The following is a 20,850-nucleotide window of genomic DNA, read 5'->3' as shown; positions in this document are numbered from 1 at the left end:
CTTCTGCATACTTACTGTTTACCCCGATACTCTCGTCGGTTTGATATTTGATACGCCACAGCTCAGTCGCCATCATTTATATGGCGATTATTATTTATATTACACATATATTTATTATTATTTATATTATACATATTCTGCAGTCCCTCTATTGCCTGCCTATCAGTTACCAGGTTCCAGTCAAGGTACTGGTTATCACATACAAAACTGTTCATAGCTTTAGATCCACATAGCTGTAGTACCCTCTGTCTTGCAATGCTTTGCCATGACAGCTTTGGAGCAAAGCTTGCTGTAGGTGCCACCTAGCAAATAGGCAAGATTGGTAGCTGCTAGAGTTGCTAGGTCCAGGCTGGGAAATTCCTGGAAATTTGGGGGGTGGGGCCTGGAAACGGCGGAGTTTGGGGAAGGGAGGGGCCTCCAAATGGTATAATGCCATCGAGTCCACCCTCCAAAGCAGCCATTTTCTCCAGGTGAACTGATCTCTGTCAGTTCTAATCCGGGAGATCTCCAGCCACCACCTGGAGGCTGGCAACCCTAATAGCTGCCTCTGCATGTGCATCCTCTGTTGTGGCCCCCACCTTATGAAGTGGCCTGCCTGAGGGGTGGTCAGGAAGCCCCCCCCCCACTTTGGTCATTCTGCAAAGTAGGTAAAACAGAGTTGTTCCGGAGAGCATTTGTATAAAGGTATCAGGGCAGTGGTATAACAGAATGGTTCAGGAAGGTGCTTTTATAAAGAGAACAAGGTTGGAGTCCTTGCCACTGTGTGTGCTATGCGTTTGTTGAAAGTGTTGACTGCTTTTGTAATTCCGTTTTCTGCATCACTTAATGTATCATATCTGATACTTTATTGCGCTGTTTCTCATTTTTGTAAACCAAGTCCTATTTGGATTACATTGTTTTATACCCTCTGATCTGCTTTGAGTCTTAGTGAGAAAGATGGACTATAGATAAATAAATGAAATATTTAAACAAGCTGTTAGAATAAGTAGCAGAGGGTGTCTTCTATCATTTGACCAGGAGCAGGTGCTCCGAAAGGGCTGAGTACCCTTTATATTATTACACACAGAAAGAAGTTCTTCATACAACACTTCATTTAGGCAGTTTGCTTCAATAAGACGCATTGATGGCCACTGGCTTTGAGCCAAACTACAGGTTAATATTTTTTTTTAATGAGCTGAGTGTGGACTTACTTTCCCCTCATCCATAACCAGTCCAGCTATATGGCTCTTTTGTTCTGCACAGGGGCTCGGTCTTGACCATTATGTATAAAGACACTTCACTGTTTACCTGGTTTAATATCCACTGTTATCTTGTTTGTTTATTTATTTGACTTTCAGCCCGCCCTCCCCACAAGCGGGTTCAGGGCGGGTCACAAGAAGGATAAAACAGTAAATACTAATATAAATACATTTCCACAATAAAACCAATAAAATCACATCAACTACAGTACCCCCCAAATTGCAGCACATTCCGATAGTCCTTGCCCCCCCCCAAAAAAAACGTGCAGAGGACAGCTGAAATGGATAAACTGTCAAGTTTATTGAAAGAGATGGACAATACAATATATAATGACATTTGGGATCCATTTTATAGCTGGATACAGAGGAAATCTGAAGAAACCTAGCTTTTAGTTAGGATGAAGATTTTTATGGATATTATTTAAAATGAATGGAAAAATTTGCAAATAAGTGGCTGATCTGCAGAACACATTGAAAAAATATAGTAGATTGTACAGTGCAATGTATTAGAGATATATAATATGATTTTCTTTTCCCCATCCCCTTTATTCTGTACCCCCTATCTTTTAGTTTTTAAAAAAATTATTAAAAAAAAAAGTGCAGAGGAGGGGGTTTGAGCTGTTCAGATTTTCTCATGAGAGGGTGTGTATGTGAAGAAACTATACAACCCCCTCTTAACAGGAGACTGGTAGGGAGGCTTGTCAGATGGAAACCAGACCGGCCTCGACCATATGCCTGGTGGAACATCTCTGTCTTGCAGACCTGCCAAAAGATAAAAGATCTTGGCACGTCCGAGTATCGACAGACAGTGTTCCACCAGGTTGGGGCCAGGACCGAAAAGGCCCTGGCCCTAGTCAAGGCCAGTCAAGCCTCCCCGGGGCCAGGGACCACCAGTAGGTGTTGTAAAAGCAGCTTTATACCTGGCACTCAATACAAGTCATACTGAACAACCAGTTATGACCACAGGGACATGATGCTTGGGTGTAAAACGCCAAAAGTAACTATACTTCAACCAAAAATATTGCAGCACAACCAACACATACCTCAGATGTGGAGGGAGTTGAAACTTGTTGCGTACATCATCTAAACGTTTGCCGAGAAGGGGCGTGTCCACAGTCACAAAGATGCCTTTGTAGCCAGCTTTCTCTGCACGCCGCACGAGGGACCTGGTGACCTCCCGATCTTTATAGATGTAAAGTTGCATCCAGCGAATTGCCTCTGGAGCTGCCTGCGCAACTTCTTCGATGGAGGACGTGGACCACGAGCTCAGCATCATCCCCGTGCCCATCGATCTGCAAGCTGAAGAGCAGAGAGGAAGTGAATGTTCAGCCATGACACGCAAGACCCTGTCTAGATCCATTTAAATCTGGGATTCAGGCCTCGGTTTGGGATGGAAACTGCCTCAGTTGCCCTGATGATCTTCGTTCAGAGAGTGGCGGGGGGGGAGTACACACCCCTGCTGATTCTCCTGGACCTCTCAGTGACATTTGAAACTTTTTAAATGTAGGGCTTTAATTAACAACTTATCATGTTTTATGTGTTTATTATGCTCGATTTTGTCCGCTGCCTTGAGCAGGCTCCCAGGAGCTGCAGCATAAAATTTTTCTAAATAAATCAAGCAAGCCAGCAAGTGTACAGACACTTTTTTTAACATGCTGAAAATCCCTTGATGCCTCTATCTCTCTTCTTTCTTTGTCGTTGTCGAAAAGGAATCCACCGAGAGCAGTCAGTTGTATTTCTGAAATCATCGCATGCTCCACACAAGAGGAACTGGCTAAACTAATACAAAGCAAGCTGAAAATCCACTCCCTTAACTCACGTATGAGAGTGTTCAACAACTAGAAAGAGAGGTGAGAGGTAGAAGCACAAAGGGATTTCTTGTGTGTTAAAAAAAAATGTCTTGGCACTTGTGTTATTTAGCATATTTTTGTGCTGCCTCTCCAGGCAATCTGCCCAAGGCAGCTTACAAAATAAAACATAGTAAAATCCCAAGTTTATTTCCCATCCAAATCTTGTGATTTCACTTTTATACAGAGCTCATTTCGAGGGGGAACACGCAGGATCGCAGTTCCAGCAGTTCCCCAAAGAGGTCACATGTCAGGTGGCCCTGCCCACCTGACTCTCGGCCATTTTGGGACCGTTTTGGCCTGGATTGGGGCTGAAACGGCCCGGATCGGGCCTCTGATGGATGGTGGATCCCTTTCCCGCTCAGCAGCAGGCCAATCCTGACCATTTTGGGCCCTTTTCCGGCCCTTTTCAGCCCCTTTTTGCCATTTTGGGCCCAATTTCGGCCCTGAAAGGCCAGGATTGTGTCCAAAACAGCCAGGATAGGTGATGTCAGAGGGTGTGGCACACACAAATCAGTTATGCCAACGACTCACTTCCAGTGATGTCAAGGGGTGTGGCATATGCTGATGAGTTATGCAAATTATTCCTCCAGTTCTTTTTCTACGAAATTACCCCTGGTTTTATATAGTTACTTTTCACTAGGATTCTCAGGTAGCTACATCCAGGTTTCAGTGCACAATCCTATATTTCCTATTTCATGGCTGCGTCTTAAAAAAACGTAGTGCTGTCAATATGCAGGGCTATTTACTTTGTTTATACCCCACCTTTCTTCCCAATGGCTTACATTTTTCTGTTTTCCTTTATTTTATCCTCACAACAATACTGACAACACTGTGAGATAGGTTAGGTTGACCGTGTGGAACTGGATCAAGATTACTCTGCACGTTTCTATGGCAGAATAGAGATTAGAACTTGTGTGAGCCCGCTCTCAGGGAGGGCGGAATAGAAATTTAAAATAAATAAATAAATCACAGATCACAGATCCTAGTCCAGCATTCTAACCCCTGGTGATGTGATGCTTGGATTAGAACAGGGACCACAACTTCCTTCCAGTTTTGTATTATTGCAAGTCATTCCTCTTGTACCAGTTACGTATTTTTTTATTTTAAAATGCATCTTGATCCTCCCTTGGTGGGAAGAAAATCCCTTGCTATGTTGGTTACATCCGATCTAGCTACTTCATTGACGGTCTTGTTTAGGAGGACGGTTTTCTACTTAAGGTCTTATAGCTCCACCATGTGGAACATCGACTTCATCATGGCAACATTCTCCTCGCAGATCGTTTCAGGCGGGTATTGGTCTGCCGTAGAACAGCACAATTTTCAGGATATGAGCGTTTGAGAGCCAAATCTCTCTTCATCGGATACAAGTAGAAAAGAACTTGAATTTGACAAAGGGAGATTTGATTCTTGAAAGCTTATACCTTGAAAATCCTGTTGGTTTTTAACGTGCTATCAGACTTGAATCTTGCTATTTTTCTAGCAAATGTTCTTACTGAAGGGCTACGGATTTCCTTCATTGACCTGGGACATTTTTCGATAATTTATGGATGTTGCTTTGTCTGCCTTCCATAGTAGCATCAACAGAGATCATCTTTGGAAATAGTTCCATCTCACAATGGCTCCAAGCAGGGAGAACACGCACAAAAAACTCTCACCAGACAAACAACTCCAAACAGGCATGGAGCATCTCACGCTTAGCAAACACATTCCCCAGATAGCCACTTGGCTTGTGTGGGGGGCAACTCCATGCAGTCAGAACTATCCGTACAGTGGGGTGAGTTACTACATAAAACTTTTTCCCATGGGGGGGCGGGTTATATGAAACAAGTATGATGCTAAACTAGGAAGATGGTTGTTGTGGGATTTCCAGGCTGTATTGCCGTGGTCTTGACATTGTAGTTCCTGACGTTTCGCCAGCAGCTGTGGCTGGCATCTTCAGAGGTATAGCACCAAAAGACAGAGATCTCTCAGTGTCACCACTCTGTCTGATCTCTGTCTTTTGGTGTCTGATCTCTGTCTTTTGGTGCTACACCTCTGAAGATGCCAGCCACAGCTGCTGGCAAAACGTCAGGAACTACAATGCCAAGACCACGGCAATACAGCCCGGAAAACCCACAACAACCATCGTTCTCCGGCCATGAAAGCCTTCGACAATACAACTAAACTAGGAAGTTTGGAAATAATGCCAACAATTGGAAGAGTTCCATTCCCATTCTATTTGGTCACTTGCTGCAGGGGTTGTGATTTGTTCCTAACACTGAGTGGTTCCGCACATGTTGGATAATGCACTTCCAATCCTCTTTATAGATCATTTGGAACAGATTTTTTCGTGTGCGGAACAAAAAATCCACCTCAAACGATTGATAAAGTGCATTGAAAGTGCATTATCCAATGTGTGCAGAATCAGCCAGCAACAATCCATGTTGGGTGCCTACCTGCTCTTAGATCCAGAGGAGTTAGCCGTGTTAGTCTGTAGTAGTAAAATAGAAAAGAGTCCAGTAGCACCTTTAAGACTAACCAACTTTACTGTAGCATAAGCTTTCGAGAATCACAGATCTCTTCGTCAGATGCTTCAAACAAAGAGATCTGTGAATCTCGAAAGCTTATGCTACAGTAAAGTTGGTTAGTCTTAAAGGTGCTACTGGACTCTTTTCTATTTTACCTGCTCTTAGAATGTCTTAGAAAGAACACGAAGCCGCCCTCAGCCGCTCGGTGGTCACCCACCAAGCTCAGTGTCATCTACTGACTAACTGGAGTTCTCTAGGGTTTCAGGCAAAGATCTTTCACACCAGCTGCTACCTGGTCCTTTTAACTGGAGATGCTAAGGATTGAAATTGGGACTCTCTCAGTGCAAAGCAGGTCCTCTGCCACAGAGCCACGATGGATTTCCCAACACAAACTGCTAACCACGTCTATCCCCCTCTGTAACCTGAGACATGTGGCCAGCTGTTGGAGGGTGGGCTCTATGGCTTTACACACTGCTGAGAATCCACCCATCTCCAAACCCCACCCTCTGTGGGCTCCATCTCCAAATCTCCAGGAATTTCCTAACCCAGAGTTGGCAAGCCTACTAGGAAGATGGCAATACACTTTGGTGTTTTATGACCTTCTCCCTAGGGATCCAGCATTTCTTTTTATACTACATTCTTCTACTATGTTCTGCTTCTATTTAGGTCAATGAATCAAATATTCAAAGCCGTTGTAAGTGTTCAGTGGCCTCTGGATTATGTAACGCTTTCTTTTGGAACTCTCTGCCACTTCAAAATAGAAAAATATGTAGCAAATTATTATACTTGATATTTTTACAGTAGCACCAAAAACTATTATGGGACATACATTATAATCTAATCACCATGTTGCTCCAAGCATCATCCCTTTGTAGTGGGCTAGCTACAATATTTGTTTTCCCAACATGCAGCTTCTTCTAAAATTATGAAAAATATTACTCTTATGTTGTAAAACCGTATCTCAAAGCATCCAAAGGCCTCGCTCAAATCCTGGTGCTGTGGCTTCAGTTGGCCACCAGAGGGAGCTCGAGAAAACAGCTTGTTAGGTACTATCATTTGCAACTCCTATTTATTGGAGAAGAAGGAAAAGGATTTGAGAACATGAAATAAAATATATTTCTGTGCTGGAAACGAGTATTCGAACAGGGATGTCTGAACCCCTTCAGCTCACTTCTCATTCGCCAGTGGTAATCACGTAGCCAATTCTTCAATAGGCTGTTCACAACCTGTTTGTGTGTATTTACAGGAAGAAGCTATTTGCCACCATCAGTACGAAACCAACTCCCAGAGAATAAGAGATCAGCTGATAATCTGCTTCTAACCAAGAAGCAGCTACAAACTTAGATTTAAGCAGATATTCCAGTTGCTCAGTGCAATCTGAACGTCGCTCCGATTGGCTCGCAGAATATCATGAGCATTAGACAAGGCAAGTTCATCTTGTAGGCCCCCCTGCTTGTCGAAGTAGAAAGAAAAACAAATGCTATCGTAACTAATCTCTTGGTGACTAATTCCCGCCAGTTTGTTTCCTTTGATATTTCATGCAGAAGTGGTGACAGGGCTATCAAAGACTTGAGCCGATAGAAAATAAAATTTCAATAACCAAGGAAGGACATATTGTTGACCCACATTTTGTTTCCCAAAAGGACTGTCTGTTGCTGCAGCTTACCTCTTGCCGTAGCTGTCTCACCATCTTCATGAGCCATACGCTGCATGGCGGTTGCTCCGACACATATCGGCATGCTGACTCGCTGTCCCAAGATGGAAGTCGACAGGTTCACAGCAGACACGTCCCTCAGCATCCGGGGATACAGTTTCAGTCTGGCGCAAAAAGAAACGGGGCCCAACTGTCAAATGACGACTGCCACGTTAAATATTTGCTTGGTACATGAGACACATGGAACAAAACCAATTGGATGGCACAAGTTTTGAAATTAAACCAGTTCTGACACAGCTTGTTACAGATTACGTGAAGCCATTGAGCACAGGAACCAGAGAAGCTTGAGCAAAAATTGGTGGCTCTGGGAAGCAAGCCAGTATTTAACAAGCACGTGCCAATGAGTGAAGATCTTGCAGGAAAAGGAAGTTGCATTAGGTAATGAGAAGGGCAGAGTTTGGGAAGGGAGGGAGCTCAGTGGTCTTCAGCCCTTGGTTCAGGATCCACAGGTAGTTCAGGATCCACAGGATCACCTCAACTTGCTGGGCAGCAAACCCCTATAGAACCATCATCATTTGGCAGCCTTTAGGAAAGATCTGCTGCTGATACACATGCATAGACAAGCAAGGGCATCATGCCGTCCGCCTCTGCAGAGGCACTGGGAGATGAAGGAGAACAGTGAGGAGCTGTCACTCCATGGCAGAGAGGACAGTTCACTACAATACACCTCCTGTACAGTACAGACTCCCCCTACAGTCCAGCCTTGACACTGGTGAGGCTATAACATTGGTTCCCCTCTTGAGGACTGCCAGGTCCCTTTATCCTCCCGGTGTGAGGGGGCGCTGTTGGAATCTTTGTCACATGCACATGCAGCAGGCATACTCCCACCAGGTGTGATGACATCACTCCAGGAGTGATGTCATTGCGCCTAGTGGCAGGCCTGGTCTAGAAGTGACATCATCGCACCCAGTGGGAGTGGGAAGAAGGTTTTTTGCCAAACAGGACCATTCCCCAGGTCTTTTCTCCCCACCACCAGCCAAGTGAGTGGCAGTGGGGGGGAGGCTGGGAGCAGGGAATCTTCCACCCCCACTGGGGGGATTTGGTAGCCCTATTCCTGTCACACGAGTCTGACGTTACATGCTTGCAGCTTACTTAGTTCCATGCTCAATAAGTCCAAGATCTGGAAAAGCTAAAGGGCACTGGTGCAAGATACATTGTTCTCAAAGTACCTGTTACAAAGCTCGCTCTGGGTTTGGGGAAACAGGCAAAATGCCCCATTATGGGTATACTGGACTCCCATATTCATACTCAGTTCAAATTGCCTTCTGTCCACACTGCCCAGTACACTACTGCGTAGTGTGTTCAGAGTTTCTTGCATTCAGTGCATCCTAATTGTGGTAGGCCCTAGGCCAGTGATGGCGAACCTATGGCACGTGTGCCACAGCCGGCACGCAGAGCCCTCTGTGTGGGCATGCAAGCCAGGGCTTATTTGGTGGTGTGGGTTTTGGCCCCGCCCACGTGATTCCTTTTCCCAGGGCTCATTTGGAGCCGGAACGCACAGGAACGTTCCAGTAGAGCTGAAGAGAGGTGATGTGGGTTTTGGCCCCGCCCACGTGATTCCTTTTCCTCCGAGCGCAAGCCGAGTGGTGCTGGGCTTCAAAGGAACAGTAAGCTGCTTGGATTCCTTCTGCTCTGCTCCTTTACTTTCATTTGTGACGGGGGGGGGGAGGGAGAGATAGATAGAAAATGAATGAGTGCAAGGCGAGTGGTGCTGAGCTCCAAAGGAACACAAGCTGCTTGCATTCATTCTGCTCTGCTCCTTTACTTTCATTTGTGACATGGGGGGGAGCTCTTTTAAGACAAAATATGTTAATTACTTCGGACAACTGTATGAGTTGTTGTTTCTAAACTAAAACCTCAGCATTCAGGTTTAATTGCAGTGTTGGCACTTTGAAACAAATAAGTTGGTTTTGTGTTGCAGTTTGGGCACTCGGGCTCAAAAAGGTCCGCCATCACTGCCCTAGGCAAATTCCCCTTCTACCTTTTGGCTAAAGCGACTCTGCATTTTATTCCCATTTTTCTGACAAGGAACTCCGGGTGTCAAATACTGGTTTTTCCTTTCTCATTTTTAATTCTGTAACGTCCATTAGGATAAAAGGGAGTGATTCACCCAAAGTCATACAGTCAATGGCCACGTAGAACTTTAAAATTAGACCTTTACACTCTGTACCACATGGGCTTATTTTGGGGGCCCGCACATTATCTTGACCAGACACTTTCTATCTTCTGCCCAAATACACAAGCCCGACAACCCAGGATGTCCTATTATGTCAGGCATAAGCACCATCACTGCAGGGTTAGCTGGATACGTGGACTCCATTCTCAACCCTTTTGCCATCAATGCTCCCAGTTATGTGCACAACACCACAGACTTTCTAAGAAAAGTACCATCTGTTGAGAATCTTCCACATAACAATAACCATGAATGCTGAATCTCTATACACCAACATCCCCTACAAAGATGGAATACAAGCCATTAGGAACACTATTTCCAACAACACCACAGTCACCTTGTCACCAAGCTCTGCCAGTCCTCACCAACAAGTACTTTAGATTTGGGGATGATCAATTTCTTCAAATCAATGGCACAGCTGTGGATACCCACATGGCATCACAGTATGCCAACATTTTCATGGCTGACTTTGAGCAGTGCTTCCTTAGCTCCCACACACCAGCTCCCCTCTTGTACTTGAGATTCATTGATGATATTTTTATCATCCGGACATACGGGGGGAAAGCACTGGAGGAATTTCACCAGGCCTTCAGCAGCTTCCACCCCACCATCAACCTGACCATGAATCAATCCACACAGGAAGTACATTTTCTAGACACCACTGTACAAACACATAACGGAAACTTAAGAACCACCTTATAGCCAAAACCAACTGGTCGCCAAACATATCTACATGCCTCCAGTCATCAAACAATCCGTTGTTCTACAGCCAAGCTCTACGTTACAGTTGCATCTGCTCCAATCCCACTGACAGAGATTCTCATCTGTGTGATCTACAACAAAGATTTCTGGAATTACAATGCCCACCACATGTAGTAAGAAAACAGATCAACAAAGCCAAAATGAGCTATTCATTTGGAGGTGGAAGGGGTATAAAGATAAATATTGTTAATTATTTTATAATAATATTTTTGGTTTAATAGCAAGACAGTGGAAGAGAGAGGAAATGTCTCTGAGAATGGTTGTTGTGGGCTTGAACATAATATTAAAATGATGTATAGTGATCATGCTCTAGATAAAGGGTAAAGGGTATTTTAATTTTCCCCAGGTGCATTGGTTATTTCTGTTTTTTCTTATCTTTTATTTTTCTGCATCTCCTTTGTTGTTTAGAAAATTAAAAAAATTAAAAAGCCACAGTAATAGTGAGGGATCATCTGCTACAAGATAAGTCCAAACACAACAAGCCAGGCCTCTGGATGCTAACCACTTCCATTGACATCCAAAATGGTATAAGCTAAATGTATATTGCACGTACATCCCAGACCTCAACACTCTTCCCCACCTACCTACCCATCAAAGAGCACATATTCCATCCATGGACAAGTAGAGACCTTGTTCACATCTAGGAAGAGCAAAAATGACCTCGTTCCATGGAAGAAAAGGTGGCATCATGTCTGAATTAACATTGAAACCTACAAAAAAAGCAGTTTGCCATTCGACATGAGAAAGAGACAGGTGCATTTCCAACACCAGCCCTCCAGAGGAAGATAAGGCAAGCAAACCCTTACAAGAACATTGTTATGACCCCCTTTACTTTTCAGTTCGATTTTGCCTTTAACCCTCTTCTTACATCCTCTGGGTAGATTGCTGCCACCAGGAATTATATTCCAAAATAGTTAATTTAAATTTCCCTTTTAATAACGTGCCCAAGCATCAAGCTCCTTCATGGGACTATGTGACGTTGAGGATAGGAATAGCATATAGGAATAACATATACTCTGGGATGAACAAAAACAAACACTTTTATTTTTTACAAGAAGCGTATCAGTTTCACACTAGTACTTAAGCTCGGTGGTTTCAAAGATAGTTCTCAGTTCTTACAGTTTCTTTACATAGGCTCAGTCACACAGATATACCTAAACGTTCCCTCTCAGGCGCACACACAGTTTGCCTGCTTCCAATAGGTGTTGGTTTTGACCTATATAGCCCTAAATGGACTGGGACCAGCATACCTAAGAGACCATCTCTCCCTGTATGTGCCCCAGAGAGCACTTCGTTCATCAGGAAAACATCTACTGGTGGTCCCTGGCCCTAGGGAGGCTCAGCTGGCCTCTACCAGGGCCAGGGCCTTTTCGCTCCTGGCCCCAACCTGGTGGATCTCTCCGTCTGAGGACACTCGGGCCCGCCAGGATCTTGTATCATTTAGGCGGGCCTGTAAGATGGAGATGTTCCGCCAGGCATATGGTGGAGGCTAATTTTAGCCCATCATTACCGAGCCTTCCACTGGTCTCCCTCTACAAGGGGTATGGAGAGTCCACTCCCACTGGTTGCCCCAAAAGGGGCACAGTATTTTATCTGTTTTTATCTGTATTTTATCTGTTTTTATAATTGATTTTAAGCTGTATTTTAATTAATGTTGTACCTTGCCCTGAGCCCGCTTGTGGGGAGGGCGGGTTAAAAATAAATAAATAAATAAATCAGGTGTACATAGACTTTCTCTCAGGCGCGCACACAGTTTGCCTGCTTTAGATAGAATGAATGGGTTTTCTCTCAGGCACACAGGAATTCAGATTTCCACACAGATTATATTTCTCTCAGATGCTTAAACACACTCAGGCTGCACACAGCTGGCCTCTCTTGCCCTAACTGAATCTTTCCTCTCCCCTCAGTAACTGAAACTGCAGTTCACTCCGCCCACACTCAGTCATCAACCAATCACTTCACTTGCTCAGCCCTCTCTTTCACCCCCACTCTTCATCTATACCACATCAAGCATTTAAAGACACACACACACACACAAAATCATTACAAACATGATTTCAAAACACAGGTGTCATGATAACAAGTCTAGCTAACAATAAAAACCTGCCTGCAGTGAAGCATTTTGTGACATCGTCCACATTATTCTCTTTACTGTGAGGTACATTTCCTTTAAAAGTACATTCCTAAGTGGTGCAAATATTGCCTTCATACCCCTAATCATACATGGCTGAAACTATTTTTAATTTTTATTTATGTTATTTATAGTCAGCCTTTTTCACTGAGTGAAGCTCCAGACTCTCTGATGAAGGGAGCTTGATTCTTGAATGCTTATACCCTGAAACCAAAATCAACATTAAATAAGTGGTCCAAATCAACAAGGAAGGAAGAAGAATCTAATACTGTACTAATCTTACACTGTGTAATCTGCCTTGAGTCTCAGTGAGAAAGGCGGACTATAAATGACATAAATAAAAATAAAATAAAATAAAATAATACTGGACCCTCTATGTTTGCTCTTATGTTCATTGATGGGTAGCTCTGATTTAGTTATTCATATGATCAACTCAAACTAGAAGCAAGGTCACAAATAAAAATCATATCATTGGTCAAGGTAGGGAAGTCATACAAAGCAGTCGTGGCTCCCTTTACACGAAAGGAGAAAAAGAACTCCCACTGCCTGAAGTTTGATTCAGGGGTTAAGACACAGTGTGACAACCCAGGTGTGAAGATACAGCGATACAAGCCAAATGAATGTTGGCAGGAGATCAAAGCCATGGCAACATGTGTGGCAGAGACCAGGCCTTGCAAAGACTGGAACATAATCATATAAAGGCATTAGCAAACACCACATTACGTTCACCTCTAAACAACTTAAGCACCAGGGTAGAAACTGTAGGATACAAGGCTGTTCATAAAAAGCCACAGCAGTAACTTTTTGCTGCCTAGAAGTATTCTATTATAGCTAACAACTGAACCATGCATTTTCAAATCTACCAGTTGTTCATAATTTGCTCTTAGGGCGAGCTCCCTTTCTTACCATCACCCCCACCCCAGCTTGATCTGTCCCATTGCTATGACCTAGGGAAGCAGTGACTGGCTTGCGTCATCAGCTTTGGCAAACAAGCTATCATTGGTCCTGTGCTAATCCATGAAGGGCAGTTTGTTTTCCAAAAGTGTTTCGAAAAGTCAGGGATAGAGGGTGTCAAACCTGAGGTCTGATTATTTTCTCCCAGTCTAATTCAGTGGGATGAAAAAAGATATTTCAAATTGATTTCCTTGAGGGTCACCAGACCACAAACTCCGTGACCTTGTCACAAAATCCATTTTCTAATAAATGATCGAGTCGAACACTATTTTGGAAGAGATTCTATCTGCTAAGAACTGAAGTAATTAGAGGGTGATCTTTTTTTAGTCCTCCAACGCTAACTTGGTGGTAATAAAGCAAGCCATGGTCTGGGAAGGGGGGTAAATGGTTGCAGAAACTCCATCCACAACCACCATCTATGTTGCAGGCTTTTAGAAATGTGCAGTAGCCGTGTACAAAAGGAAGAGGAAAGTTACCTCCACGGTCACTTCTCAAGTTGTCTCAGATGTTTGGCAACAGCTGCTGTGGATGGGTAAGTGGGATTTCGGGGCCACTTCTTGGCTCCTTGTAGAGCAATAAGACCCCTTTTCTGGTCACTGTACAGAAGACCACCTCCTGCCAAAAAAAACCCCTAAGTACGTACCTACACTGCAGAGCCCCATGAACAAAATAAAGTTGGGCATATGCAGTGGTAGAAAGTGCCATCAAGTCATAGCTGACTATGGTGACCCCTGCTGGGGTTTTCAAGGCAAGAGACTAACAGAAATCGTTTGCCATTGCCTGCCTCTGTATCGAAACCCTCATTTTCTTTAGAAATTTCCCATCCAATTACTAACCAAGGCCAACCCTGCTTAGCTTCCAAGATCTGACTCGATCAGGCTTGTCTGGGCTATCCAGAGGTCAACGTACGCATATGTAGACCATCATAAGATCAAGAATGTTTCCTACAGCAGCATCAAAACCCCAACACTGCATGTGACCAAAAAGGCCTAAGATTTAAATGGGATGCTGGGGAGCCAGAAATAACTTACCCTTTCCACACGGCAGATGCACAGGGCTTCACTTAAACTGGGATATAGGGTCACCAGTCTCCAGTGGGAGCAGAGGATCCCCCGCTCCCAGCCTCTGCCCCCCACCACCACTCACCTGGCTCTCACACGCTCCAGAGCTCTTCCTTGTCATGCTGGAAATGACATTCCCAGCATGACAAAGAAGAGAAGGCCCCTTGCTGGGGGCTGATTTTCATCAAATCGGCCTCGCACAGGGGCCTTCCCTTCTTTGTCACGTTGGGAATGATGATGATGATGATAACAACAACAACGATATATTGTTGAAGGCTTTCACGGCTGGAGAACAATGGTTGTTGTGGATTTTCCGGGCTGTATCGCTGTGGTCTTGGCATTGTAGTTCCTGACATTTCACCAGCAGCTGTGACTGGCATCTTCAGAGGTGTAGCACCAAACGACAGAGATCTCTCAGTGTCACAGTCAACAACAACTTCGCTTATATACCGTTTTTCTAGACAGATTAGCGTCCCACCCAGAGCGGTGAACAAGTTAGTGTCATTATCCCCACAATGCAGCCGGTGCTGAGAGGAGTGGCTTACCCAAGGCCACCTACTGAGCTCATGGCAGTAGTGGGATTCGAACCAGTAGAGTGCTGATTCTCAGCCGAACCGCTTAACCACTGAACTGCAGCAGCTCTGAATGATGTCAGGAAAGTCCATGGGCCCCCCATGACCGCCCCCCTGTCTCCCAGGCTGGGCTTCAGGGGGACCTGACAACTCTACTGGGCTCCCACTTGGACAAAAGATCTACGAGAGCTTAGCATACCAGTGGGCTACTGGGCTCTGGAACTGAGCAGATGGGTATGGGCGGGGGAGGGAAGCCCACTTTTTAAAGACACTGGGCACGTGCAAAATCAGACAGGCAAGTTTTTTGTCCTTGCCAACCTCACATTTAAATCAGCCCACGACAAACTGGTTATCAGGTTACCATGGAGACTGCAACGTTTACTTCTGGTGCTTGTAAAGCTCTTGTGTGTTTTTGTATCTACTAGGAAAGCTAACCCGTGAGGGGATTTTTCTTGTCTTCTATAAGACACCATTGATCAGGGCTCTTCATTTTTCTCTTAGCTCCCCACCCCACCCCACCCCCGGGCTCCTTCCTCTCTGTTTCTTCATGGGCTAAAATTATTTCCACCCACAGAGCCTTCCTTTGGGGTTGCCAACTCTAAGTTGGGAAATTCCTGGAGATTGGTGGGTGGAGCTTAGGGAGAGCAGGGTTTGAGGAGGTGAGGGACCCCAGTGGGGTATAATACCACCCTCAAAGCAACCATTCCCTCCCAGGAAACTAACGTCTGTCGTCTGGAGATCAGTTCTAATTCCTGGAGATCTCCAGGCACTACATGGAGGTTGACATCCCCACTTCACCTCCACCTTTAAGACAATGTGTGTTTAAGACACATGTAAAGAGGAACTTCCCGGCAGACTTCCACAAAGGCAGAGCAGAGACTGAGGAGTGGGAGGCGGACAGACCTACCTCATGGATTGGGGTTAGAAGGTCAGTAGGAGGGGATTTGGGGCAGCCAGGGCTTGTGGGGTATTGCCCTAAAAGGCCAGCCTCCTCAGACTGCAGTCATTTGGGTGGGAGCCACAAACCTTCAGGAGAGCGTCTTGCTCCTCACTTGACAGAGAAAAGGGGCCGTGTAAGGAAAGAAAATACATGATGTGGTGCCTGAACTGCTGGCTACAGTACTTCCATGATTTCTCCATGATTTCCCACAAACTCAGAGGAAGCCCAAGTAGTATACTAAGAGCTAAACTACAAGAGACGAATTACACGAGGACGCTCATGTGAAGGGAGTTGCAATGTTAACCAGGAAGCTGAGTTTTAAAAGACAGATCGGAAGGCTTTGTCAATTTCCCTTCTCTACAGAGCCAGGGGAGATGGCTTCTCAGAGGGTTTATTTCCTCTTCACCTCCCGAAGACTCCGTCAGGTTTCACCTCGCCTTCTAGGTGGCGAAGAGGAAATAAACAAATCCTCTGAGGAGGGATCTTTGTTGGCTGAAATGACAATCAAGGTCTCACAATGTAGTCTTTTCTTAAAGAAGCAAACATGGTGACTATGATTTTTTTTAAATGCATTTTTTTAAAAAATCAATATTTTTCTGCAGATTTGGGGCTTCCTCGGGCTGGTTTTTTAAAAAACCCTCCCTGTCTGTCCCTGTCCCAATTGTGTTGATTTTTTGACCCATGCTCTACAGCCCTGTTCAGAATTAGATATAATGATGATATAAAAGCAAGAATTGTCTTACCACTCCAACTGCAACACTTACAATGTTGAAACTACAGTAGTGTTAAGACATGGGAACGACTGTATTTACAAATTTAAAGTGTATTAATGGAAATTTTCTTTTGTTCAATCAGAAATCAAGCATCACTAGTTACTCTATACCCTGACCTGGATAGCCCAGGTGAGCTTGATCTCTTCAGATCTCAGAACCTAAGCAGGGTCGGCCTTGGTCGGTAATTGGATGAGAGACCTCCAGTGAAGACCAGGGCTGCAGAGGCAGGCAATGGCAAACCACCTCTGTTAGTCTCTTTCCAAGAAAACCCCACCAGGGGTCGGCATAAGTCAGTTATGACTTGAGGGCACTCTCCACCACCAGTCACTATGTACAGTAGTAAAGTGGCTGGCCTCTCATGTCACTCCTGAAAGCAGTTAAACCAGGCCATACACAGGCAAAGTCGGGGCTCTATTCCTGCGTGGGACTCCAGGGTAGGCAGAACAATACAACATTGTAGATTAACTAGAAGTAAGCAAACTCCTCTACCCCCAAATTCCAATCAGATGAGGACTGAATATGTTGTTGCTGTAAATAAGAGTCTCCTATGAAATTTTTAGCATTGTTTAACACGTCATGTTAATATTTATACTTTGCTTCAGTTCTGTTTCAGAACTCTGACAGGTTCCAGATTCCTACAGTTCAAATCCTACGGCACTATCTATCAGAAGCCCCATCCTGTTGATTATACTGACTTACTCTGTGTAATCCGTCTTAAGTCCCAGTGAGAAAGGTGGGCTATAAATAATGTAATAAACACACAAATAAATAAATATACTCCAGGAGCATAAAATGTTGAGAGGAGTTGAGAGAGGGGATGAGCTGTCTTGAGATCCTGAAAGTTTTCATAATCCCAAAGGTACAGATCCTAGAGCAGGGTGGGGCAGGGGAGAATTTTTCAAATTGTCTCTTCTTCTATGGTTTGTTGTTGACCTCTAGCTTGTTGCACCCATTTTCCATGTTAGGGGGAAGAAGAGACATTATGCTAATAAGCATGCAATAATTTATCACATAAGCACACGCACTGTTTTGCTAGAGGGAACCAAGGGGCGCAGTTTGGTCAGCATTAGTTTCATAGTTCAGTTACCTCCTTTCAGGTAGGGCTCAGCTTGTCAGGTCTTGGCCTTCTAGCAGGCTGACAGGACCAAGTGCAAGATTCGAGATGAAAGTATAAATCAGTTTTGATCGGAATCCCATTTCACAACAACCCCTGAAATACCGAGGTGCACAGCTGAGTCAGCAATGACTATTTACAGATTTGGTAACCATTTAAGCTTCCTACTACCAGTTTGCTCCGTCCACCACCCCATCGGAGGTCCGGTTCAGTGTATGAAGTAGGTCACCTCCACTTACCATCTTTCGCTCCCCTGCTTACCTGGAAAATGCTGCTACATTTTCTGTTAATGTTTGCTGATCATCTGCCCCAGACCTGTAATAATCATACACCGATTTGGGAAGAACTTGCTTAGCATGCTGTTCAAAGTCAGCAAGACAAATTGGTCTTCCTGACATGGCGCCGATTCTTTTGTTGGGTTTTACTTCTCAAACTCTTTGAAACGGGTGATTTTTTCTGCCTGTGAATCATTAAATCTCAGCAAAGTTCAGACTATTTAAAGTAACCCGAGTAACGAATCAACCACATATTGACATTCTGGACTTCTGCTTCGGACTTTGACATGCATTTCTCATTCGCCCAATAGGGATGCAACCCTCGTGCATGTCAATCAATCGAGGAGAGAGCAAAGCAGAAAATATTTGAACATGCAACACAATATATTTAAAGTTGAGGTGGTTTACCAGAATTTGAGCTCAAGCAACTCCTCAGCGCAGATATTTTCCATTTACTCGCCAGATCTTCAAGGGAGTTCCCAACAAGGAAAAAACAGTAGCATTATAGAATCAATACAAAATTAACATTGGATCATCTGGGAGGAAAAGACAGGGGAATAAATTTAACAAGTTCACAATTCCAATCCAAAAGGCCTTCTGGAAAAGATTAGACCAGAAGGTCTGTAGGAATTGTACCAGCCTCATCACTGGGAGGAGAGAATTCATTAGAATCATAGTTCAATCTCCTACACAATGCAGAAAATTCACAACTACCTCCCACACACACACACACCCAGTGACCCCTGCTCCATGCCCAGAAGATGGCAAAAAAAATCAAGATCCCTAGCCAAACTGCCTTGGGGAAAATTGCTACCTGACCCCAAGGTGGTGATCAGCATTACCCTGGGATGCAAGAAGGGGCTATGAGAACTAAGCACTGATGTAACCCTTCCTGCCCTCCCTCTCATGATCTGCCTAGGTTCACAGATGGAAGGCAGCTGTAGAAAAAGACACCTTCTGGGTTTCTGCCCATCCTAACCTCAGTTACAACTGGTTTCCGCAGGAAGGCGCCACATATGGAACTCACAAGTCACAAACACTGCGCCAGCTGACGTGAAATGCTTATCCTAAATATACAGCAGATACCTATGGCAGGTTAGCATCACAAAAGGTTCTGGCACCATCTTTTTGATGATTTTGTTCGCCTGTTCAGATTTTCCTGGGAGTCTTTATCATGGACCTTAGTTGTAAATAAAATTTGGAAAAACTACAAGCAGTGTTACATACCCTTACATCGACTGTTACGGAATGATTACTGGGATAGCCAGAAGCATTTTACTGTACCACTATGTTCAGATAGTATCAGAAAAATTATATCACTGAGAATCATGACTTCATAAATGAGATTAAGGTTGCATTTCTTATGATTCATACTTGGAGTAAACCCCAGTGAGTATAGTGGGATTTATTTCCAAGCCATGCATAAACTGGGGTATTAATGAAGGACTAAAATTTCTGGCAAAAAGCTGGCTGGCTGTTACCTTTACAGCCTTGGGTCTTACCGTTGTGGTACTTATCAAATAAAAGGGATGTGCCTTTGAAGTAAATTAATTCAAATACCTTTAATGGCATACAAAGATCTAAGGAAGTAAATTAATTTCAAACCAAAATCCACTCTATTCAGTGCTTTTGAAGTGACCAATCCAAATACTGCACAAGAACATTCAGTAATCTGGAGAGCCAGTTTGGTGTAGTGGTTAAGAGTGTGGGACTGTAATCTGGAGAACCGGGTTTGATTCCCCACTCCTCCACTTGAAGCCAACTCCCCCCCCCCCAACAATAGGCCAGTGTGTATGCAAATGATTTGGTAATATTTGGCCGCCAAGCCTCAGTAAACATTTGTGTCTATTAACACTATCAGTGTATTTCAGCTGTATTTTAAGATGGGTAGCCGTGTTAGTCTGCGCGGATAACTTAAAATACAACTGTAGAAAAGAGCAAGAGCCCAGTAGCACCTCTAAGGCTCACAAAATTTGTGGTAGAAAATTTCTTCAGATCCCCTACCTTACCACAGATTTGAAGAAGTGAGCTGTGACTCACAAAAGCTCATACCCTGCCACAAATTTTGTTAGTCTTATAGGTGCTACTGAACTCTTGCTCTTTTCTACAGTTGTATTCTAAGTTATCCGAGCGACTAAACACACTTCGGAGCCTGGCTACCTACATTTTGCTCATTATACTAGAGCAGTTGGTTCGTCTCCAAAGGCAGTGGTGATTGTTCCCTCAAATACTTCCAACACAGGCAGATAATTTTCCCTAATGCTTTGCTTCTAAATCGGATACTTTTATTTTTAAAATAATTATTTTACTTGTTGTTTTTATCAAGCTTCCTTTTTGATTGTTCTTCCACTCCACCCCTGCCCCAACTATTTTCAGAGTACAGGACCTATCTCCTAGTCACGGAAGCGCTTCAAAAGATCAAAAGCTGGTAAGATCAACAGGGCTGAACTTCAGTCTCATCACAATTAACCGAGGAGAAAAGCAGCTCCAAAGAGACATCAAGCTTTGCCCAGTTCTTAGCCAATTAAGTAATCAAGGCACTTAGGCCCCAAATGATTCTGCTGTAGAATAACTACGCCCACACTGATGTCTCCAACTAGAAGCTCCAGGTTCAGATTGAAGTATTCAGACTGTGGAATTTCATGCCAGCTCAGAAGGCAGCTAAAGCTGGCTAACAAACACCCTTCAACCTAGACACACATACACCATTTCCCTAGTCAGACATATTCCCAAATCCTGGACCACCCTCCTCCTCCTCAACTAATCCTGTGGCACACTTAATACCT

General features: G+C 44.1%; 1 protein-coding gene across 1 annotated transcript in view; it reads right to left on the bottom strand.

Moving 5' to 3' along the window:
- HAO1 (hydroxyacid oxidase 1) overlaps positions 1–18,264 on the bottom strand; it is a 44,537-nt gene extending 26,273 nt beyond the window's left edge. Inside the window, exons 1-3 of the mRNA XM_055000515.1 lie at positions 18,051–18,264; positions 7,262–7,413; positions 2,282–2,537 (exon numbers count right to left, since the gene is read on the bottom strand). Coding sequence (XP_054856490.1) covers positions 2,282–2,537; positions 7,262–7,413; positions 18,051–18,187 — 545 coding nt within the window. The 5' untranslated portion in view covers positions 18,188–18,264. The remainder of the gene's footprint in view (positions 1–2,281; positions 2,538–7,261; positions 7,414–18,050) is intronic.
- Between the last annotated feature and the right edge of the window lie 2,586 nt (positions 18,265–20,850).

The sequence above is a fragment of the Eublepharis macularius genome, chromosome 1, assembly GCF_028583425.1.
Source record: "Eublepharis macularius isolate TG4126 chromosome 1, MPM_Emac_v1.0, whole genome shotgun sequence".
Lineage (NCBI taxonomy): Eukaryota > Metazoa > Chordata > Lepidosauria > Squamata > Eublepharidae > Eublepharis > Eublepharis macularius.
Note: the sequence above shows the minus strand (reverse complement) of the source record. Positions and strands in the feature narration are given on the sequence as shown.